Genomic DNA, 22,798 nt, shown 5'->3' with positions numbered 1-22,798 from the left:
CTTTTATGATTAAAAATGAAAAAAAAACATCAAAGGCGCGTCCGCCATTTATCTCGTTCGCGATCTAAAACACACACGACGATTGAATAATTTGTTAATCCATTCAAAAGAGTAAGAACTGCCATTACTTGTTAATATTCTCTTAGTATTCCATAGATTATGCAATTCTTGTAGATAAAAATATTTTATATATTATTTCATTCCAACTTGTCTTGAAGATGGTGAAATCGAAATTCTACTATGATTGTTCTTTTCCAAGTGATTACATTCAGTATATATCAAATAGCAGAGAAAATTACTAGTAGAGAAAATTAGTCTCCAGTCAAGCAAATACTTCTTTTCTTAAAAATAAAAGATAATTTTTCTCGATAATTATATATAAAATTTCCATTAATTGTTGACGAATGATCCTCTTTTTACTGTTGGTAACGTTATTTAATTAAACTTACCTCTGCTGGTGGATCAGCATGGACTACACAATCAAGTTTAGCTTCGCCTCCTTCTCCAGCATTTACCCAAGATTTTATGACGCTAACTTCTGGGGGATCTGCAATGAATATTGTAGATGATTATCGTGATATTCAGAAATCAAACGAGAATACAATTTTAAACATATAAATTCTACAGTGATAATAGAAAAGTAACTATCAACTGATATTTTTCAAACTTTTGTAGTCGTTTCGTCTTTATCAAAATATTTTGTTGAAGATTAAAAGAAGTCGAAACGTCAAATTTCCAAAAATTATTTAAATAACTAATTTCAAATCAGAAGAGACCTAAAATAGAGAACAATTTGACGCTAAATATTGAGTTATTGGTTATGTTACATTACATTTTTATAGGTTAGTTTAGGTTATTATGAATGATGTTGAATATTGATTGGTTATTTAATGACAGAAAATTTTATAGGTTAGGTCGTTATGAGTGAAGGTTAGGTGAGGTTAATTGCTTGCCGATGACGTTGAATTTCTTTTATAGAATTTGTTTTTTTTACAATAGACATTTTTCTCAGTTCATAATTCATATTGTGTATCATGGTCTACATGTCTCGCTAATGAATATCTATCAGGATGTAATCTGTTATCGCTCTTGTGAGAGGTTAACTGATTAGAGAGTGACACATATATTGTCCTTACTGAGTAATATTAAATAATATAATTATTGAAGAGATTTTGGTGGATATTCTTGTGGATAGTCACTAATCGTGAATGCGACAGAATAAAAAATCACTTTCACTTACGTATTTGTAATTTACAGAAATTGTTGTTGGTTTGCGGGTAGTAAGTGGAAACCTAATAACTTAGCGAAAAAATTATGACACAAGGTAAAAAATGAAATATTTACTTACACAGTACATGAAGCTTAATTTCTCCAGTAACCGGTTGTCCAATGCCGTTGGATGCTGTGCATTGATAGACGCCGGCATCTTGTCTCTGAACATCATTCAGGTTTAGTAAATAACCAGTTTCCACTTGGTGTCCAGAAGGCAACAAACCATCCTTTTTAAATGGGAAAAAATTTGCAAAATTAGTAAAAACACATGGACATTTAGTGTAGTTGGGTTATTCTATTCCTTATATCGATATAATTGGAAAAAAAACCGGTAAGAGTTCGAAATTTGAATGGATCCATGCTTTGCAGAGAAAAACAATATATAAAAAAACAGTTATCGAATAATGGAAGAAGTTTGTAGGACCAAAAGAAGTTGGTTAAAGTTATTCATAGAATTATCTCAACAGTTAACTTAAAAATTGTTCTTATTGACATTTGCAAATCATCATAACAACTCATTGAGGATCTGTCCCATCTGTATATTTCTTTTGTTGACTCAGAGGAAAAAAATTGAGTGTCTCGGTTGATTGAGATTACTATAAAAATGAAGTTATTTTAATATAGAAAGCAAATAATCTCGTTATCTTTAAAGCCGTGAATAAATTCAACAGCACAAAACAAGACACGCAGATTCGGTTTCATAATTTTGTTAAATAGTTTAATCACTCTACTATGGTGAAAATTTATTTCCATAAAACGAATAATATCATTTAACCAATTTAACAAGAAATCATAAAATGAAGAAAAAATAAGAAAATTACACCTATACTTTTATCAGGTTTTTAACAGCGAGTTTTTTTTTGTCTGTTTTAGTGAAGGACTTGTCATCCTGTCATGCGTAGAGAAATTGAATTTTGCACTTTTTTTGCTAGCAAAGCATCCCATTATTCACAGTGAGCAATTTGGGGCTGATTTGAGTCACTACAGGATGACGTTTTCCTCATTTGTTCCAGAGCTATAACATCCTACCGGAAGATCGTGTAGGTTTGGGACTTTGATTTCCATTTCCCCTTTTGCCAAGTATTCGGTAACAATTCTGACGAAGTTAGGGATCGCAGCCTCTAGGAGAACTTTTTCAATATATTTTTGAACAGTAACAGCCCCATTATCAATGAAAATCAGTTAAATATGAATTTATTCGACTGTAAACCATAGCTGCTCTCGTTTCGAAAGGCAAATAGCTTCTTTGATCGTTTCCAAAGTCGTCTGGATCGTTTGCATGGTCTATACCGAAGCGAGTCATCCTCATTGCTCTACAGTCCAATAAGAGTTTGGTCACTATATAGTTGCATTTTTCTGTGATGCCTTTCCTTTTCTTGTCGCGGAACACTTTTCAACAAGTCCACACTTCCTTAGTCCCTCGTACTGTGTCCATGTTAGCAGGTGAATTACGCGCCAATTGAAGCTTGTGTTCAGTTTCAGTTGTGACCCACTGGCAACCTTTCGTTACGTTAGGTAAAGCAGCCTCAAGAGAGATAAGTCTTGTTTGACGTAATTTATTATTACTCATAAAAAATATCACTGATAATCTGCTTTTTATATGGAAAGTATTCAGTGTACAATTTTTTCTGCAGTTGACAGCATTAGATTTCAATTACTAATGGAACCATCATCATTATATCTGTTATTAATTGTCAAATATATTAGTGAGCTTCAATCTGCGCGTTTTTGAATCATGATGAATTTCTTGATGCCCACTGCCTTTTGAGATTTCTCAAGAGGTAGTTTTGGGTTCTAGACAGATAAAAAACTTCAGCTCTATGAAATTTGAAATAAGAATTACTACATTTTCAAAATTTGAGATATTTGGAGATGATGGCTCTAGTTCAGTCATCCCATATCTCAAAGAAATTTTAACAGTTACCTTTTTAGACCATTGTACTGTGGGTGTAGGATTTCCGTTCGCTTTGCATTCAAAAGAAACTGGACCTCCTTTCCTCGTAACAACTTGTCCACTTGGAGGAAGTATTTGAATACTGGGTGGCACTGTAAAAAAAGTGGAGATGAATATTTCGTTGTGAATGATCAGTCTATTGTTTTTATCATTGATTACACTATTCAAAAATTTTTCATTGCTTATGTAAAAAATTAACTATTTTATTTATCAAGTGTAGGGCTCGAATGAATTCCAGAATTTTCCGATTCGTCTCGATTTCGTGTCAGTGTGTCAAGATATTTTTGCAGATCCGGACTGACCGCGCACTTTAGAGTAGTGTAAAAGAAAACAAAAACCTATGTAAGTGCAGTTAACTAAAGAAAAATGAGATTGATGTTAAAGAATAAAATAGATGTGAAAATAAAAAGATAAAGCTGACTTTATTTTAACAGGTCGTTATTACATAATTGTATATTTTTATATTTGTGGGGATGAATATTGAAAAGATGTTTTTACCACATAAAGATATTTCACAGAATTGCAGAAATGTTCTTGTTTAGACCCCAAATAGTTTGACTCTATCATGAAATTCAAAATATTTCCCACAGAACCTCTCACAATGTTTTTAAACTATGTAAAATTCGACTATAGATAGTACTGCGGCACTTATTCAGCAACTTCTTAGTGACAGAGTCCACTGAAAACTATGAAGATAGATACTGTTCTGAAAAAAAAATGGTTCCTGTGCTTGTTTTTTGTGTTTCATTTAAACTTACCCAACCTGCTCTGATAATGAACTTTTATATTGCATGGAAATCTATTGCCATACTTTGTAGCCGAGTTTCATGTAAACGTGTTATTTTAGTCTTAATCTATCAGAAATCATCGATGGTCATTAGTCTAAGACCTTTTTATTGATGATGAGTACAGAAATGAAATAGAAGATAGAGTAGCTGAGTTGCTCATAAACACGCTGTTAGTGCTAGTGGAGTAAAGTAAACACTAACCACTTTCTGAAGATGCCAATCACAACTTCTGAGGATGACAACCACAGTTAGTGAAACGTCAGATAGGAATAGTTATTTTTGACCATAGCTGAATGGCCCAAAAAACATTCGAGTAAAGGACGATGGCCGCGCAAACCTCTTTCATGATACAATTATTAAAAGATTTATCATTTTAATCTTGGTAATATCTTTATTTGTTGATTTTCAATTAGGTATCAGTCAAAATGATATAAACATTTTGAATAATTGAGTTGTTAATCGAGTTATTAATCTTGGTTCAGATGAGGGCGACTATTTACAATGTGTTGTTTTTTCTTTTATATTTTTGTATAATTTAAATTTGAATTCGTGCAGGACGATGGGACTTATTCCAGATTTACATTACGTTACGCAATCAATTAAAAGAAAAAAGATGTCCACTAAAATTGTGAAAATCGAAAAAGTGGAGTATCGAGCCATCATCAAGTACCTGTATTTAAAAGGGTTAACAGGTAAGCAGATTTACGAAGATATACTTAATATCCTTGGTGATCAATGTCCTCCGTATGCGACCGTCAAAAATTGGACTGCAAGCTTCAAAAAAGGTAGATGATGACCGATTGGTAAGGCCAGTTTCTGTGTTAGTTCCTGAAAATATCGATGCAGTTCATGACATGATTTTGAAGTACTAAATATTTCATACAAACGCGTTCATCATGAAGTTCATGTCAATTTAGACATGAGAAGAATTGCTGCAAAATGGATTCCCAAATGTTTGAATGTTGACCAAAAGTGTGCAACGAAAGAAGCATCGCGTTAGATCTGTGCTCGATTTGTAAACGATGTAGACTTCTACGATTCAGAAACAAAGCAACAATCGATGGAATGGCGTCACTCTGTTTCTCCAAGACCTAAGAAGTTTTGTGTCCGAAAATCTACTGGTAAAGTTCTTGTTTCAGTTTTTTGGGATTGTTTTAGAGTAATGATGATTGATTTTTTGGATAATGGTAGAACAATAACTGGAGATTACTGACCACTCTACGGTAGAAACTTGAAGAAAAAGACGCAGAAAGCTATCCAAATATATTTTGTTCTTGCAGGACAACGTCCCTACACACAAATCTCATGTTGTCATGCAAAAAATTCGTAATTTAGGGTTTGAGTTACTAGAACATCCCCTTATTCATCAGATTTGGCTCCGTCCGACTACCATCTCTTTCCTCAACTGAAACAAAGTTTAAAAGGTCGTAATTTTTTTCCAACGATGAGGTAATAAAAGCTGTGGAGGTTTGGTTTGCAGAGCAAGAAGCAGCATTTTTTTAAAGGTCTAGAGACTTTGCAGGTTCGCTATAATAAACGTATCCAATTAAGAGGAGAATATGTTGAGTAATAAAATGAACATGATTATGTTTGGAGTCTAGATTTATTAAATAAAAAATATCATATCAATTGCAACACATTGTATATATGGTTGTCGTGACTACATTATCTAACGTTTTATGGAATTTTGCGTTTCGTTCTATTTCAAAAATATGTACCACTCAAAGGAAATGCTCGAAATATCTCAAACAAAAAAGTAAATACGAACCTTCCAACCAATTTCAAAGTATTCCAATAAAATGTTTTCATGTTCTATTCAGTCTTTATAAGGAAAGTATCTTACTCAAATGTTTCAGAATCGAAATAACCGAACAAATATAAATAAAGAATTCCTTTGCAGGTTACAATCTTATACAGAAAAGTAAATTTTTTGAATCAATTGTGGATCGGCTTTGAGGTATAAAGAATATGAATACGAAATGTTCAGATATTATGTATATACATTTAATATTATTTGTAATTGACTTTTCATCAAATTGACTACTGAATAAGCAGGATTTCATATTAATTTATCATGCATAAATTCAAAAAATACTGAACTGATTTGTAAGTTTTCCCACTAATGGAAAGCCAAATTATTAACGAGAGACGTGGATTACTTTATATATTTAGGAAAAAATTGCTTATTATAGTTGTTATGTGTCATGATCGTATTCAATGAAATCGATTTGATTCTATGTTTCATAATAAAATTAATTAATAGAAGTAACTGATCCTGATCTGGTTCAATCATTTCGTTTTTTCAGTGGATCCCACAATGTTGTGGCAGTAATCACCTTAAAAGTTTCTTAAAAATTCAAAAAACACCTTGAAATTGAAATAAACAGCTTGAAGTTTAGAAATAAGTGACGCAATTGGATCTTTAGTGTATACAAAAACACCTCACATAGAAAAACTGGGAGAATTGAAAAAAAAAAAAATAAAATAAATTTCATTTTGAATGGATAGAAAAAAGTTACATAATTAAAAATATTAGAACTCAAAATTACCTAATACCAACATTTTTTTTATTAATTTTTTCAACTGTGAAACAAATTAAACTTCTATTGTCAAGGTAGTTTACGAGAGTAGACTTATCATTAAGAAGTATGTGCTTTATTCAACGGCACACAGTTTCAAAGTCATCCAATTGCTAAAAGACATTGAAAATATTTGTTGCAAACGTGAATAATGAAAGATGCTCTAAAATCTGGAAACCCAGACATAAGCGACGATACAAAACTAGAAATTTTGTTGTAATTACAAGACAACCTTCTTGCAATCCTTTTCAATCAAGTTATTTGAGACCATGAAATCAAGCCCTACAGCTGCACTAGCAGTGATTCTAAATCTCTCACCTATTCACATAGTATTGGCAAGCGTGACAGAAAAAACATCACTTAGAATGTTCAGAGATGAAATCACCAAAGAAAAACCGTCCCTAAATAATGACCAAACTTGGGAAATGCCTCAGGATAATGCATCCCGAAGTGAATGTGATCATATCACCATAAATTTGAACAAAAATTCCATTGATTGGTAAACGGACGGATCTAAATCCGCAGACAGAACTGGAATAGTGTACGGGCCCAGAATAAAACATTCTAAAGCCTGGGCAACACACAAGCATTTTTCAAGCAGAAATTCATGCAATTGACAAATGTATCCAGTTCAATCTAGAAAGGAACTATCAAAAACAAGAGATCACAGCTTTAATCTCCAATATCATAGAATCCAAACTCGTTTGGGATTATCTAGAATAACTAAACGAGCTAGGCAAGAAAAATAAAGTCACGAAGTGAAGAGAAATGAAATAAACTAACTAAAAAAGGTAGATAAGAGCAAAACCATTTATTGTGACAACCTACTGGGGCAGGTAAAGGCTCTCATGGGAAGTTATAATCAGAGAAGATTTGCTGAATGTTTTAGCCTGAGTAAGAACAATCTACAAATACTAACAGAAGTCTTATCAGGGGACTATCGCCTTAACAAACACCTGAAGTCGCTAGACGTGTAGATTTTGTTGCACAGAGGGTGGAAGCTCTGTCCACTTTCTCTTGAAGTGTGAGAAACTATACCTGGCGTATGGAATAGAAAACGAAATCTCTGGTAGCTAGATACATTCCACATTCTTGAGACTTCTTCAGAGGAGTGAGATTAATAATGCATAAAAAGTTTCAAGAGCATCTTTTCACAGAGAGGTCAAAAAGCTGGGTTATAAAACTTTTTATTTGTTTTCTAAATCAGTATTTTATAGGCGAAAGTGAAGCTCAATACTAACAAAAATTTAGAAGAAAGATAGATGTGGACAATAGGACACAAATTAAGGTCTAAAGAACTAAAGAAGTATTTCAGAATAATGGTTTTGAAAATAAAGTCAATCTTCCGGCTCTTAATATGATTTGGAAATCCATATCAGATAGTGGAGTGAAAAACTTACACTCAGTACAACCAATAATTGAACATATGCGTTCAAATAGTATTTGTGTTTTCCAACAAGACAGTGCACTCGTTTTATGGCTATAAAGTACAAGATTGGATATCAGATAACAATATTCTAGTTGTAAAATTGACATCTAGTATTGTGACACAACAAATAAAAAAACCAGATCAAATCTCGCAGGAATCGTTCTAAAAATGAGAGTCCATTTCCAAGAAATTTGGAATAGTTTATAATCACATGACTGCCAAATTTTATTTGATAGTATATACAATGTGGTCCATATGTATGGAATGAATTCAATTTTAGCGTTATTATGGATTATGTGAAAAAACCCTGAAACAGGTCGATTTTATTCTTAAATTGACAATTTACAGTATGAAAATATTATCCCCTTCAAGCACCCCGGTTGTGAGATTGTGTGGTCCTTGATGGAAAGGGATTTTAGTCCTTTGTTCAGACTTCTTGATAATAACCGAGACGATTTTGGAATTCTCGTACATTTTGTTTGACGTTATTTTGTTAATTTCTTCCGTTATTATAACTTTTGAATCAGCAATATTATCTGATCTATTAAAGTATACTTCAGATTTGAAATCCCATAAAAGTAATCAAAAGGAGTTAAATCGGAGCATCTAGCCGGACATTCGATCGTTCCACCCCTTCTAATCCACCTATTGGGTTGGAGCTCCGTCTTGTTGGTAGTAAATAGATCGATCTTTCTTATCTTGGAGATTAACATTTTGTAATGTAGACACTGAGAAGTTATTCAAAAAATCTAGATAAACCTCACCATTAACTGAATCATCAAAAAAATAAGGGCCAATAATTTTATTGTTAATGATACCATCCCAAGCGCTCACTTTTTGAGATATTGAGTATGAACCTCACACATCCTGTGAGGATTTCCTCTGTTCCAATATCTAGAGTTCTGTTAAAATGAAACGTCGCTTTATCAGAAAAAAACATTTTGTTTATGAACTGCAAATCTGCATTCGTTTTGTCAATCATCTTTGTTTAACTCCTGAACAAACAGAACTTTGTAAGGGTGGTATTTTTCTTTATGCAAATCTCTCAAAATAGATAATTTACTTACATCATTATCGGCGTCAAGTTTTCGAGATGTCTTATGCGGATTTTCCTCAATCTCTAGAAGTACATCTAACTTTTTTCATCAGTAAATTGCACCTTTCTACCTGGTTTTTCAATATTTTTCACATGTCCAATTTCTCGAAAGTTTTTTTCAATTTTATTAACTGTAAACTGCGACCAGGGTATTTAGCATTAAAAACTCCACCAACCTCCTTTTGAGTTCTTGTTTTCTTCTTGTCTTTTAGTAGCTTTAAATACCTAAATGACAGCAAACTGCTAGATTCATATCAATTATTTATTTAGCTTATTGACTAATATTTTAGTATCTTCAAAGATTTTTTCCTAATGCCATTGACATCAAAAGTATACCATCAGAATGGGAAGAAAGTATTTGGATTCCAATTTTCAAAAAAGGTGAAGAAAATGATCCACAAAATTATCGAGATATTAGCTAGATGAGTGCAGTACAAAAACTTTTCACTAAATTTTTAGCGGAAGAACTGATGTCATCTGGTATCTCTGAGGAACAGCAGGGATTCAGTAAAAACAAGTCTGCGATAGATGCTATTTTTATGATCCGCCAAACTACGATGTGCTTCATCGATCTCAACCAAGCATTTGATAGGGTACGATTGAGGGATGTAACAACTCTACTGAAGAGAAGGGAGATTCACCTCAATATAATAAAAGTAATCGAAGACCTGAACACCGATAATTACGCATATGGGTGATTCCGTTCTAACTGTGATTTTTTGTATTCAAAATTTCAAGATTTTAAAATTTAACTTTTCTAACTTTTTTATGCATATTATTCATCTATTTTACTGTAAAAATAAAACTCTAAGAGGAATTTACTACAACTTCAAAGTATCACGAGCAAGACACAAATGTCGGATTTTGAGTTCCACGGTACTGACTCATTTATCCACGGTACTGACATGGTAACTTAAGATATTAAACAACAAGTGCATCAATTTTCCTCAATTTGATCATAAACATTAGAATTTATAAGGTAATTAGTTTAAATCATTTGTTACGACAAAAAAAATTAATAATTTATCGGTAAATTCTAGGAATGGACATGACACGGTACTGACATTCAAGTGATGTAGTATAAGTTTTCTTTAAGTGGCAAGTTATATTGTATAAAAATAATGTTTAAATATCTTAAGAATTATTCAATTAACACAAAATTTTTATTAATTGATTATTAATTAATGACTAGTACAAAAAAACAATACAGGACATTGAATATCACAGTTATAATGGAATCACCCATATATCAGAATGAAAAATAAACTGAGCAGTAGAATACCTGTGACGGTCGGTATCAGACAAGGAGACAGCCTCAGCCCGATCTTGTTCAGCATTATAATGTATGAGATTATGAACGAGGTAAAGCAAGCTGGAAGAGGATATCGGATAGGAAACAAAAAAATAGTATGTTATGCTGAAGACGCAGTGATCAATTCAGACAACGAGGATAACTTACAAAGTTTACTATTTAGGTTTGAACAAATAGCAAAAGGCTTTTAACATCCAAATATCCTTGAAAAAAAGCGAATCTTTTACAGAATCCAGAGAACCGAGAAGATGTAAACTCGCAATATACGATCAGGGTATAGAAAAAATGATTTCATTCAAATATCTAGGAGCGAACAAGTGATAGAAATCAAAAGGAAGAAGTGAAAGCTCAAACAACAAAGTCGTCATTAATATCAGGGTACGTAAGAGATGTAATAAATATATGACTACCAGAATATACAAGACCTGTGTGAGACCATAAGCGATAGACACCAGAGCAGAGAACACCATGGCTAAGCGGCTTTTAAGAAATACTGAAATGCGAACGTGACATCCAGGATGTAGAAAGATGGGCGAGGAATCCGCGAAGGGAATGGAGAAACCACATGGACAGAATGTTAGATGACAGGTTGACAAAGATTGCAAAGGAAGAAAAATCGAATGACGACCACCAACAAGATGGTATGATAGCTGGTCTTCATCATCCCAGCTGTAGCTAGGCAACCATTGATGCAAACACAGTACTAAGTCCTAAAGTACGATAAAGAAGAAGGGGAAGATTTTTTCCTCATGTTTAGCAGAACTGATACGAAAATACAGAGGGTACTGGAGTAGGATAATATTTTATACAGTAAATTGTCAATTTAAGAGTAAAAATCGACCTGTTTCAGGTTTTTTTATCACATAGAATATAAAAACGCTAAAATTCAATTTATTCCATACGTATGGACCGCATTGTATAAACATAACTCATTAGATTTTTTTTCCTTATGTCAAAAACAGTACATTATATATTAAAATTCAGTGAATGTGATTAAAAATAAATGATAGATTTTAATTAATTTCAGTCAATACTAAATTTCTTTGAAACCGTAAGTTTCAAACCCAACTTTACTGGGACAGGACTCTATTTACATTTCAATTGTCACATTTGTCCAACTACGATGACAAGTTATAAGCGAAAAAAGAAAAAAATATGATAATTCTAGCCATACGAAATACACATAACGCTTAAAAGACGTATAATAATAGAATAATAAACTTCAAATGAATTTTTTATACATGCTATTTTATAAGAGTAAATATACGACCGTTTTTGTTCTCTACCAAACGACAAGTGACTATTAAGACGGACTTGTTTTTAAAATTGAACATCGAGGAATCCCTTTGAGAGAAGAGCTCCGCTGCGTAGTAGCTCTGCTGATGCCGTTTTCGCTGAATTCTCATTCTAACCATCATATGAATATTTATACGGCCTTTTGCTTGATTGCAAGTTTAAAATGCAAAATAGGCAATTTGCATTCATTACAGCCCAAGTTTTCGCCTGACGTTTCAGTTGTGGTGGAAAACCACAGAGGCGTTACTTCAAGGTTAGAAACTTTTCAACGAAATCACGGACCCATCTAATATAACTTTGATGCACTAATTTTACGAATTGGAATAATTATTGAATTTAATTAAGGAATATTGAACATAATTGCAGATAACACGTACCAATTTAACTAATTAAACCTCCTTTAATAAAACGTGATTACGTGTTCGAAATCAATACAATGTATTAATTAGGATTACAAGGCGTGCTTTTGAAATATTCTTCAAAAACAATATATTCACTTGGAAGTTTAAAATTTAGACAATTTCCCTTATACGGAGGCTGTTTTTTTTCAACCTCCGATCGCTCCGTGCAGACACTACGCAAGCAGAAGAAAGCTGGCATGTGCTGTAGACGACTGCAAAGCTCTCGCACTACACACTCCTCCATTGTTTACATTCAGGCGTCAGTCGGCGTTGTGCTCAGCCACGTAAACATGTCCATTATTATTGCTGCAGAAATCAATCGGAGAATGAGTCGTGTATATGGGGAAAACTTCATGAGTGATGGTGTTGTGCGTGAATGGTGTCGAAAGATGGCCGTAATGATGTGCATGATGAAGGGAGTCAAGGACGCAAATCTGTCCTTTCCGATAACGTGGTTCAACGAGTTGACAGATTGGTTGAAGAAAACCGAAGATTCACCATTACCACTTTGTCTACGGAATTTCCAGAAGTTTTAAGGTTCGTTTTGTACTTTACTAACTTGAAAAAAAAAACGGTCGTTGTATCGAAGCTCTTATCATATAGTAGGACTAGCTTTTGTATTTCATCGTCAAAGAAGATTAGTTTAACATTGCATTACAATAGTTTTAACTCCGCCAAAGAAGAAATATTAGAAATAATACAGGGGCTAGAAACTAGGGGGTGAAAAGGAAGGAGAGTTATGGCCGAGAAAAAAATAATACTCGTTTGGTTTTTTTCGATCTACTATCCATTGAAGTCTTTAGCGCCGAGAAAACGTCTTACAGCAGGTAGTTAGCAAACTGTTGGATTTCCAATAGGTGGTGGCATTTTCAAATCACGCTAACAGATATAAACTCGATTGGGTATTTTAATAATGGTGTAGCACAAAAAGTTTCAACTGCAAATATGTTGGGGTTAACAAATAAAGTTATATTCACTATTTTTTTGTTATAAGAGTGTTTTATGGAATGCTAGGCATACCCAATTTCATCTTTTCGGAATTTTTGATTGTAGTGTGCATTCTAACTAATATGAGTAGAGTTTGATGCTAGTCAATGTTCATAAATGTTAAATAGAAGAAAATAGAACAAATATTTTCACCAATATGTTTTTCGGGTTGCTGAACATGAACCTAGTGCCAACAAAAATTGTATTCGGAACTTGGTTAAAAAATACAAAAGCATGAAAATTTTGGCATTTTTTCGATTTATAATTCTCCGTTAAAACAAGTTGGTTAGTGATATTTTAGCTCCAACTTCGAAATATTTAACCTATCTAGAATTGCTTTTTTTTAACAAGTTTTTGGGATGTCCCAACATCCAATGACAGATCGCTAAGAAGTTTTATTTCTCGCTCAAAGAATATTTGTAGCCATAGACTTAGGTCTCAATCTCACCATTCACCCCGAGACACCCACTTGTGTGCTGTAGCTGGAAAATGCCAACACATCTAAGTAGTTCCGTTAGTGATCAATTGTCAGCAAACGCAACATTTATCTTAAGGAAAGCTTTTTTATGTCTAAGTGATGATTCAAAATAGATGATATCTTAGATGTCTTTCACAACATTTCGTAATATACTTTGATTACAGTACTGTAATGTGAATTTTTGCAATAATTTCGGTTCCAGAGAACGAAATTAGGTTCCCAGAATTTGTGATGGAATGATCTCAACGAAATTCTATTATCTATATAAATATCCTATAGTATTTATTAGTCTCAGCTTACATATGAGAAATAGTTTTTCTCCTCAGTTATTCGTTTTTTCCATCAAAAAGAGATTGTCAATCACAAACTTAATGACGAATCTAATTCACATTTTTCTCCCACAATCAAAATTTCTAGTTGATCATTACTCTTATATCTCACATAATTTTTAGTATTCTTCAAGCTCAAATTATTCTGATTTAAATTCAAATGTTCGTTTTTTTATTAATACTTACCGAATGGACTGTCAATTTATCGATTAGTTTGTCTGTCTGATGACAGTATTCAAATTAAAAAGATTAATTGGATTTCGTTCTCCTCGTGATACTTTCGGCTACAAATTTCGATGAAGGTAATAAAGCTTTTGCGGGTAGCACATGTTTCCATTAATGCATAAAAATGTTTTCGAAAACGGGATATAATTACACTCCATCTATCGAATCTTGTCATAAATATATGATTTAGTATTAGCTGGAAATACCCTCTTCGTTGGGTTATTGTCCAATAGCTCATTTATTCAGAATTATATATATATTAGGAATATTAGTTCATTTGAAAGTTCAAGAACTTCTCTCGGAATTCAAAAACTCTATTGAATCCTCGTTCTTAGATTGACGCAATTGCTCCAAGTGATGTTATATCCAAAAAGAGCGTCTAGTTATTTAGCAAAATATAACATACAGAAAAAATTTAACATACAAGATTCCATTAACGAGTTTTCTCTTCTCTTGTAGTGAGAATGTCTATTGAAGTATCCTTTGGATCACATTATGCGGAGACCAGTCATGTTTTCATAAAGGAATGAATGTAAATTTACACATATTGATTAATTTGGTCGGCGTATTGAGATTCTTTGATTATTTCACATTTTTCTGTTATATAGTTGTTTTGCAATTTTAAACTCCATCAATAAAAATTTAATTTTGTTTTACATTTCCCTGCACTGCTTCGCTAGAAGTGGCTTTACTGCATTGTTATCTATCAGGGTACGATTTTTGAGCTACCGTTTCTCACTGGTTTTGCGAATTCAATCGTGGTCACATTTCGCTACAGTAAGAATTATGTGAAGTCGTTCCAAATCATCTGTTTTACCAGAAAATATCGATGCTGTGCGTAAATTGGAATTGCAAGATTCTCATGTGACATACCGTGAGATTGAGGCATATTTGGGAATTAGTTCCAAATGCATACATTCAATATTGCATGAGCTTTTGCTTGTCAACAAGATCGTTCGTTTGAAACCGCATAATTTTCAATCGCTCAAAAGAAAGCTCGTGTCCTTCGCTTCAAAGAAATTCTGAAAATTTGATGATTTCTGTTTATGTCCGCGGATCCAAAATCTAAAGATTTTGGCGATAGCGAATAACTTTAATGCAAGGAGATTACCTTGGTTTTAACCACCAGTAAGGTTTCATAATTAACAGAATGAATGCGAGGTCTGGCTATTAGATAACGAGACTGGTTACGAAGAAGGGTTTTATTATAAAAATTATTCTACATACGAATGCTCTCCTTCAATATACTCCCCTCCCCTAGCCACACACCTTTCCATGCATACCTACTTTTTCCATCGACTCAAATCGGGTTCCTTTCAAAGTAGATTTCATCTTCGGAAACACGGAAACAAAATAGTCGCATGGCGTCAAATCTGGTGAGTACGGCGGGTGTTCGAGCACTGGAGTGCCCAAATTCTTCTCCACAGATTCTGCGTTATGAACAGGTGCGTTGTCCTGGTGCAAAATCGGGCCATTTCTTATGAAATCGTTCTCGCAGTGCTGCCAAAACTGATAAATAGTAAGTCTGGCTGACAGTCTGACCCTCTGGAACGCATTCAGTCACTACGATACTGAAAACGATCAACATTGCCTTGAATTTTGATTTGTTCTCTCAGCCCTCACTGAAGCGCTTACATTACTCAAAAACACGCGCCCGAGATAGAGGATTGTCCCCATAGGACTCTTGCAACAATTTATAGCACTAAGTCGGACTTTTTTCAATTTAACGAGAAATTTGATATTGATACGTTGATCCTATTTTTCGTTACACATGGTTTTCGGCACGAAAAAAAAAACACGTTCGTTTCAAACCGCTACTGTACAAATACTATATAATAGGGACGGAAACGTGTTTTGGGACGTGCATAGACAAGATATCTAGATACCCAACATACTACTCGTTTTTTACCCCACCCATCTAGGGCGCACTTTAGGTGCGCAGTCTCGTTATTTAATAGCCAGACCTCGTATACTACGTAGCATGGAATGAAATTTATTTTAACACATTTTATAGTTCAAGCATAATTTTTTTATGTTAATCTAATTTTTATCATCAATCAATTTGTACATACATTGCTGAACATAGGGCTGTCTCAAATCTTTCCCCTTTTCTAGATCTTATGTCACCTTAAGCTAGTTACTTCAATCATCTGCTCTGGCAAAAATCTTTCTTCTCATTTGAGTTTCAATTATATCTACATTTTGTCCATTCTAGTTTCAGTCAAGCATTTTTCCAAATTTATAAGACCTGTTATGTCGGTACTGAAATAAATATATAATATTCAGAAGAATACTGACAACATCTTCATCGAGACTTGTTTCTTAAATTCGCCTCATACGGATACGTAGTAAATGATTAATTAATGTTGTTTACGTTTTTTTTATTCGGTTCTACATTGCTTTTTACTTCCAGTCTGCTGATATTTTTGATGCATGGGTGAGTTTCATTCCCTTGCTAATAAAATAGTGCCCAATTAAACAAGAAATGTAGACGACGAAGGTATTTTAGATTAACCCAGGATGAGCTTTAATAAGCCTAAATGGCAAGCGAGTAGTCGTTAGTTATTTACGTGGTTTTTAGGGAATGCAAATTAAATGGAATAAAATTTGAGAAGAGTATGATAAGCCACCCCACGACGATCATCATGAAACTCTATACATAGACTATTGATGATACGGGAAATCGATTTATCATATCTATTTTATGCGGAAACATTTACCTCCGGAGATACGGGAGGTGACCATTATCTCAAGAAGGTTAACAGATATTGAACCATGAATAACTTTGTTTCATAGATCTCATCAAGATCTATCTGTGTGTGAAAAGTCATGATGATTGCGTAGAAGAGTTTCTGAGGAAAAAGTATGCAAATGCATCATTTTTATCGGTAATCAATTAAATTCAATCAGTAGATGGAAGCAGTGCACTGCTGCACTTAATCTATTGCAGAGTATTCAACTTCAACTCATTTGCAATTCTAACCTATTCTAACCTAATTCTGGCTAAAATTTGAGAAATGAGTAGAAATATGGAGAAAATTATAGGAATTGCTAAAATTCAGTCTACGACAAATTGTTCTTTGTTCACAAACCGAGAACAAGAAAGAATGCCTAATTGGAAGCTGCAGGTATTTAGATGTAGAGGTACGGACTTTCAATAGACAAGGTAGAAAATGAATATTTTTTAATAGACAGAGAAAGCAGTAGGGTCTCAAATACAATGAATACTGAACTTGATTCAATTATCTCGACTCAATCATTACTACAAGAAATGGATTGAATCCAGTTAGGTTGTTTGCTGGCAATCGATGGTGTTTTTCAATGATCGAATTACTGAAATCCTCTCTTTTGTAAAAAAAATAAAAACTATAATTATATTAAACAAAAATTAGACATATTATGCGTCCGATATTTGCATTATCACTCAAAATAAAGAAAGTGTTAATTACTTTTGAAAGAAAAATTTTATGCACAATACGAAAAAGGTCCAAGAAGTACCTGGCCTGATCTAGAGATGGAGGTAGTTGCCTGGAAAGTATAAAATCTATATAGAAATATAGAAGCTGAACTAGGTTCTATTCTGTATAAAATTGTACGTTCGTTATCATGGTAAAATATTGAGTTTAAACGAGATCGTACGACCTGGAAAGACTAGCTTCGCAGTGGTCGACCAAATGAGGTCGCGACTCCAGTAATGTTGAAGAAAATCCACAAAGCGGCACTGAACATGAGATAGCTGTGCACAAGATAGATGCTACGTTTCATCACAATGGAAAAACAACAGCCACGAGAAGATGTTTCCATCGAGCGCTTGGCAACGTTTCACAGAAATGAAGACAAAGTTTTGCATCATTTCATAACCATGGATGAAACGTTAGGTTATCACTTGATACACGAAACAAAACAACAATCAAAACAATAAACTGAAAAGGAAGAACTGGCTCCAAAGAAGGCAAAGTTCGTTCCAACTTCAGGCAAGGTCATGGTGTCGTTTTTTTGCGAGGCGCGTGGGATAATTTTCATTGACTATCTTGAAAGTGGATAGACTGTGAACGGCGCGTATTATGTGAATTTGTTGCAGCATTTGAGCAAAGACATCAAACAAAACGACCGCATTCGGCTAAGAAGAAAGTATTGTTTCATCATGGCTATGCACCAGCTCACACTTCCGTTATTGCAGTGGACAAAATTAATGAATTAAATTTTGAAATGTTACCTCATGCTCCCTATTCACCAGATTCAGCCGACTCGGATTATATTCTGTTCCCAGACTTGAAACAATGAAAAATTATAAAAAGGGTGTCGATCTTATTGAATATCGATGGGAAAGTATATGGAGCTAAATTAATATATTAATATATTATTTTCGTTTTCTTTGTTGGGCCATATACGTTTATCCTCATATATGAACTGATAAGGGTGTGAGACACGCGAAGACTTGGAGGTAATGAAAAGTTAGGCGATAGAAAGAAAAACCATAGTAAATGCTATAAAAACCGATATAAAAGCTTGAACATCTGAATGAAATGAAACGAATGAATGAAGAAAGAACAACAAAGAAGGTCTATAGAGGAACAGTAGAAGGAAAACCAGGGATAGGACGCCCCAGAAAAAGGTGCTTACATAATGTAGTATTAAAAATTGTCAAAACAAAGGGCACAGTGGGCTTGTGTGAGGCCAAAGTCTTCAATAGTCTGTGAAGTGGTGGTCTTTGAAACAAATTCAAGCTAATTACAAAGTACAAAACTGTTATTAACAAAAGTATTTGTAATATAAACCTTGATGTACCTTATAAAAAATTTCACAAATTTGAAGCTTATTTGTTTAGCCAGATTTTCATAAGAGTCTGTCGTCGATATCCCCATTTTACTTTTATTAAAAGTCGGAAATTAGAATGACATTCTTCTCTGATTGATCTTTAAAGTTTATAAGCTCAGTTTCAATAGATCCCATCTATTACAATTGCTAGCTGGCTACATACCGAGAATATTTGTTTTTCCCGCTAAGTGCGACAAGAATACATTAAAATACTGTGATTAAAGTTATATTTCAAAATTTTGTGCTAGAGAACTGACAGTTTCATATATTTCCAGTTATTATTGTAACAGCCTGTAGATTTTATTTAAAATTGGCGACACAAATCGGTTCAAGCTGTCCGCCTCGCCTGTTAAGCCTGGAGCTAAATATACAAAACTAAACAGTGAACGCTCGATTTATATAAAAATACCATAAACCTCGAAGCTAAATTAAGCATATCCTCTATGAGAGAACCAGGCAAATGGGTTAGAGGCGAGTGAGATATGGGATTTTTTTCCATGATATGATATCACTGCAATTATAGTCAGCCCGCGGGCTTCCCTTTCTCTGATCAACCAACTTTGATAAATGAAACGTACGGTAGCGATGAAATTCTGTTTATGAACTACCCTTTGCAATTCTCGCAATTTTGATAGTCAAAGATAAAGCTGATATGAGAGCGATGGAAAGGCAACAATATGCTTTGTCTTTGGTCTGTTATATTCCAGGGTTTTTCGTCTGAGAGAGAAATATTCTTACATTTTAAAAGCATTCATCATTTAATTCATTAAATAACACGATCTGAGAGAAAGAGTGATGTTCATAGAACGCTCCAATTCAACGAAATGTAATGGAGTTTGGCTACAATTAAAATTCCAATTCCTGTTAACAGATTTTCAATATTTTGAATTACTTGCTTAATTATGGAATGCTAAATATATGAACGTAGGTATCGGGTCTAGTATCCTATCCAAGAATTAGTACAGTGGAAGTTTTAGTCTTAAGACGTTAATGAGAAACGGTAGACACTGAGACGATTGAGAAAAGAGAACATACCTAAAACGACCTTTATTACTGAGAAATTTAAAAAAAATTGGTAGAATCATTAATAACTTATAAATATTAGTTTGATTAGATGATCGAATTTCTACTTCTATTTCACATAAATCCCTACTTCTATTTGACATGAGTTTCAGCTTCTATTTGACATTATTAACTTATAAATAGTAGTTTGATTAGATGAATAAATTCCTACTTCTATTTGACGTAAATAGCTACTTCTATTTGACATAAATTCACACTTCTATTTGTCATGAGTTCCTGCCTCTATTTATTATATATTATTAACTTATGAATATTAGTTTGTTTAGATTATTAAATTCTTACTTTTGTTTGACATAAATCCCTACTTCTATTTAACATGAGTTCCTTCTTCTATTTGACATTATTAACTCATAAATATTAGTTTGATTAGATGAATAAATTCCTACTTCTATTTGACGTAAATAGCTACTTCTATTTGACATGAATTCTCACTTCTATTTGTCATGAGTTCCTGCCTCTATTTATTATATATTATTAACTTATGAATATTAGTTTGTTTAGATTATTAAATTCTTACTTTTGTTTGACATAAATCTCTACTTCTATTTAACATGAGTTCCTTCTTCTATTTGACATTATTAACTCATAAATATTAGTTTGATTAGATGAATAAATTCCTACTTCTATTTGACGTAAATAGCTACTTCTATTTGACATAAATTCTCACTTCTATTTGTCATGAGTTCCTGCCTCTATTTATTATATATTATTAACTTATGAATATTAGTTTGTTTAGATTATTAAATTCTTACTTTTGTTTGACATAAATCCCTACTTCTATTTAACATGAGTTCCTTCTTCTATTTGACATTATTAACTCATAAATATTAGTTTGATTAGATGAATAAATTCCTACTTCTATTTGACGTAAATAGCTACTTCTATTTGACATAAATTCTCACTTCTATTTGTCATGAGTTCCTGCCTCTATTTATTATATATTATTAACTTATGAATATTAGTTTGTTTAGATTATTAAATTCTTACTTTTGTTTGACATAAATCCCTACTTCTATTTAACATGAGTTCCTTCTTCTATTTGACATTATTAACTCATAAATATTAGTTTGATTAGATGAATAAATTCCTACTTCTATTTGACGTAAATAGCTACTTCTATTTGACATGAATTCTCACTTCTATTTGTCATGAGTTCCTGCCTCTATTTATTATATATTATTAACTTATGAATATTAGTTTGTTTAGATTATTAAATTCTTACTTTTGTTTGACATAAATCTCTACTTCTATTTAACATGAGTTCCTTCTTCTATTTGACATTATTAACTCATAAATATTAGTTTGATTAGATGAATAAATTCCTACTTCTATTTGACGTAAATAGCTACTTCTATTTGACATAAATTCTCACTTCTATTTGTCATGAGTTCCTGCCTCTATTTATTATATATTATTAACTTATGAATATTAGTTTGTTTAGATTATTAAATTCTTACTTTTGTTTGACATAAATCCCTACTTCTATTTAACATGAGTTCCTGCTCCTATTTGACATTATTAACTCATAAATATTAGTTTGATTAGATTATGAAATTCTTACTTTTGTTTGACATAAATCCCTACTTCTATTTAACATGAGTTCCTGCTTCTATTTGACATTATTAATTCATAAATATTAGTTTGATTAGATTATGAAATTCTTACTTTTGTTTGACATAAATCCCTACTTCTATTTAACATGAGTTCCTGCTTCTATTTGACATTATTAACTCATAAATATTAGTTTGATTAGATGATTAAATTCCTATTTCTATTTGACATAAATTCATACTTCTATGTGACATAAGTTCTTACTTTTATTTGACATGAGTTTCTGCCTCTATTTGACATTATTAATTTATAAATATTAGTTTGATTAGATGATTAAATTCTCATTTCTATTTGACATAAATTCCTACTTCTATTTGACATGAGTTCCTGCCTATATTTGACATTAATCACTTATGAATATTAGTTTGACTAGATGATTGAATTCCTACTTCTATTTGACATAAATCCCTACGTCTATTTGACATGAGTTCCTGCTTCTATTTGACAATAATAACTCATAAATATTAGTTTGATTAGATGACTAAATTCCTACTTATATTTAACATAAATTCATACTTCTATTTGACATAAGTTCCTACTTTTAAATGACATAAATTCCTACTTCTATTTGACATAAATTCCTACTACTATTTGACGTAAATTCCTACTTATATTTGACGTAAATTTCTACTTCTATTTGACATAAATTCCTACTTCTTTTTGATATATTTCCTGCCTCTATTTGACATATCTAGAAACAAAATAAACAAAAGAAGATGAATCAGAAGAATTGTATCCCTTCTCACAATCCATCATCTTCGTTTGAAAAGTAATTTCGAATAGCAACTCAAAGCGTGGTTAGGTCTAGCTTGTAGTCTCATCTTGCTTATGCTGTCATGAATATTGTTATCAACTTTATCTGTTGATTCAGGAACTATTTGATAGTCAAATCTGATTTCGTTGGTCCATTCGAATTGATACTTCTGCCGAAGCATTAACTTTCAAATGCCTCTCTATTCTATCTTCCTCCATTCAATTAGTACGGATTCAATACTAATATCATGTTTAAAGCAGTCTTCTGAAAGTACGTACAAGAATTTATTGTTTCCAAAAAAGTAGATAATAAAACTCGAGTTTTATTATCAAGTAGTTGTCTAAAGACTAGTAGTAGTCTGCAAGCATTGCTGGTCCCTATTTTCT

The 22,798-nt window shown here is 32.7% G+C and overlaps 1 protein-coding gene across 1 annotated transcript in view; it reads right to left on the bottom strand.

The window, feature by feature from the left end:
• Positions 1 to 22,798, bottom strand: part of LOC130902027 (opioid-binding protein/cell adhesion molecule-like) — a 312,350-nt gene that overhangs the window by 15,834 nt on the left and 273,718 nt on the right. Inside the window, exons 4-6 of the mRNA XM_057813826.1 lie at positions 3,197 to 3,318; positions 1,349 to 1,499; positions 450 to 547 (exon numbers count right to left, since the gene is read on the bottom strand). Coding sequence (XP_057669809.1) covers positions 450 to 547; positions 1,349 to 1,499; positions 3,197 to 3,318 — 371 coding nt within the window. The remainder of the gene's footprint in view (positions 1 to 449; positions 548 to 1,348; positions 1,500 to 3,196; positions 3,319 to 22,798) is intronic.

This window comes from Diorhabda carinulata, chromosome X (genome assembly GCF_026250575.1).
Source record: "Diorhabda carinulata isolate Delta chromosome X, icDioCari1.1, whole genome shotgun sequence".
Classification (NCBI taxonomy): Eukaryota; Metazoa; Arthropoda; class Insecta; order Coleoptera; family Chrysomelidae; genus Diorhabda; species Diorhabda carinulata.
This window is presented reverse-complemented; position numbering and strand designations above follow the sequence as displayed.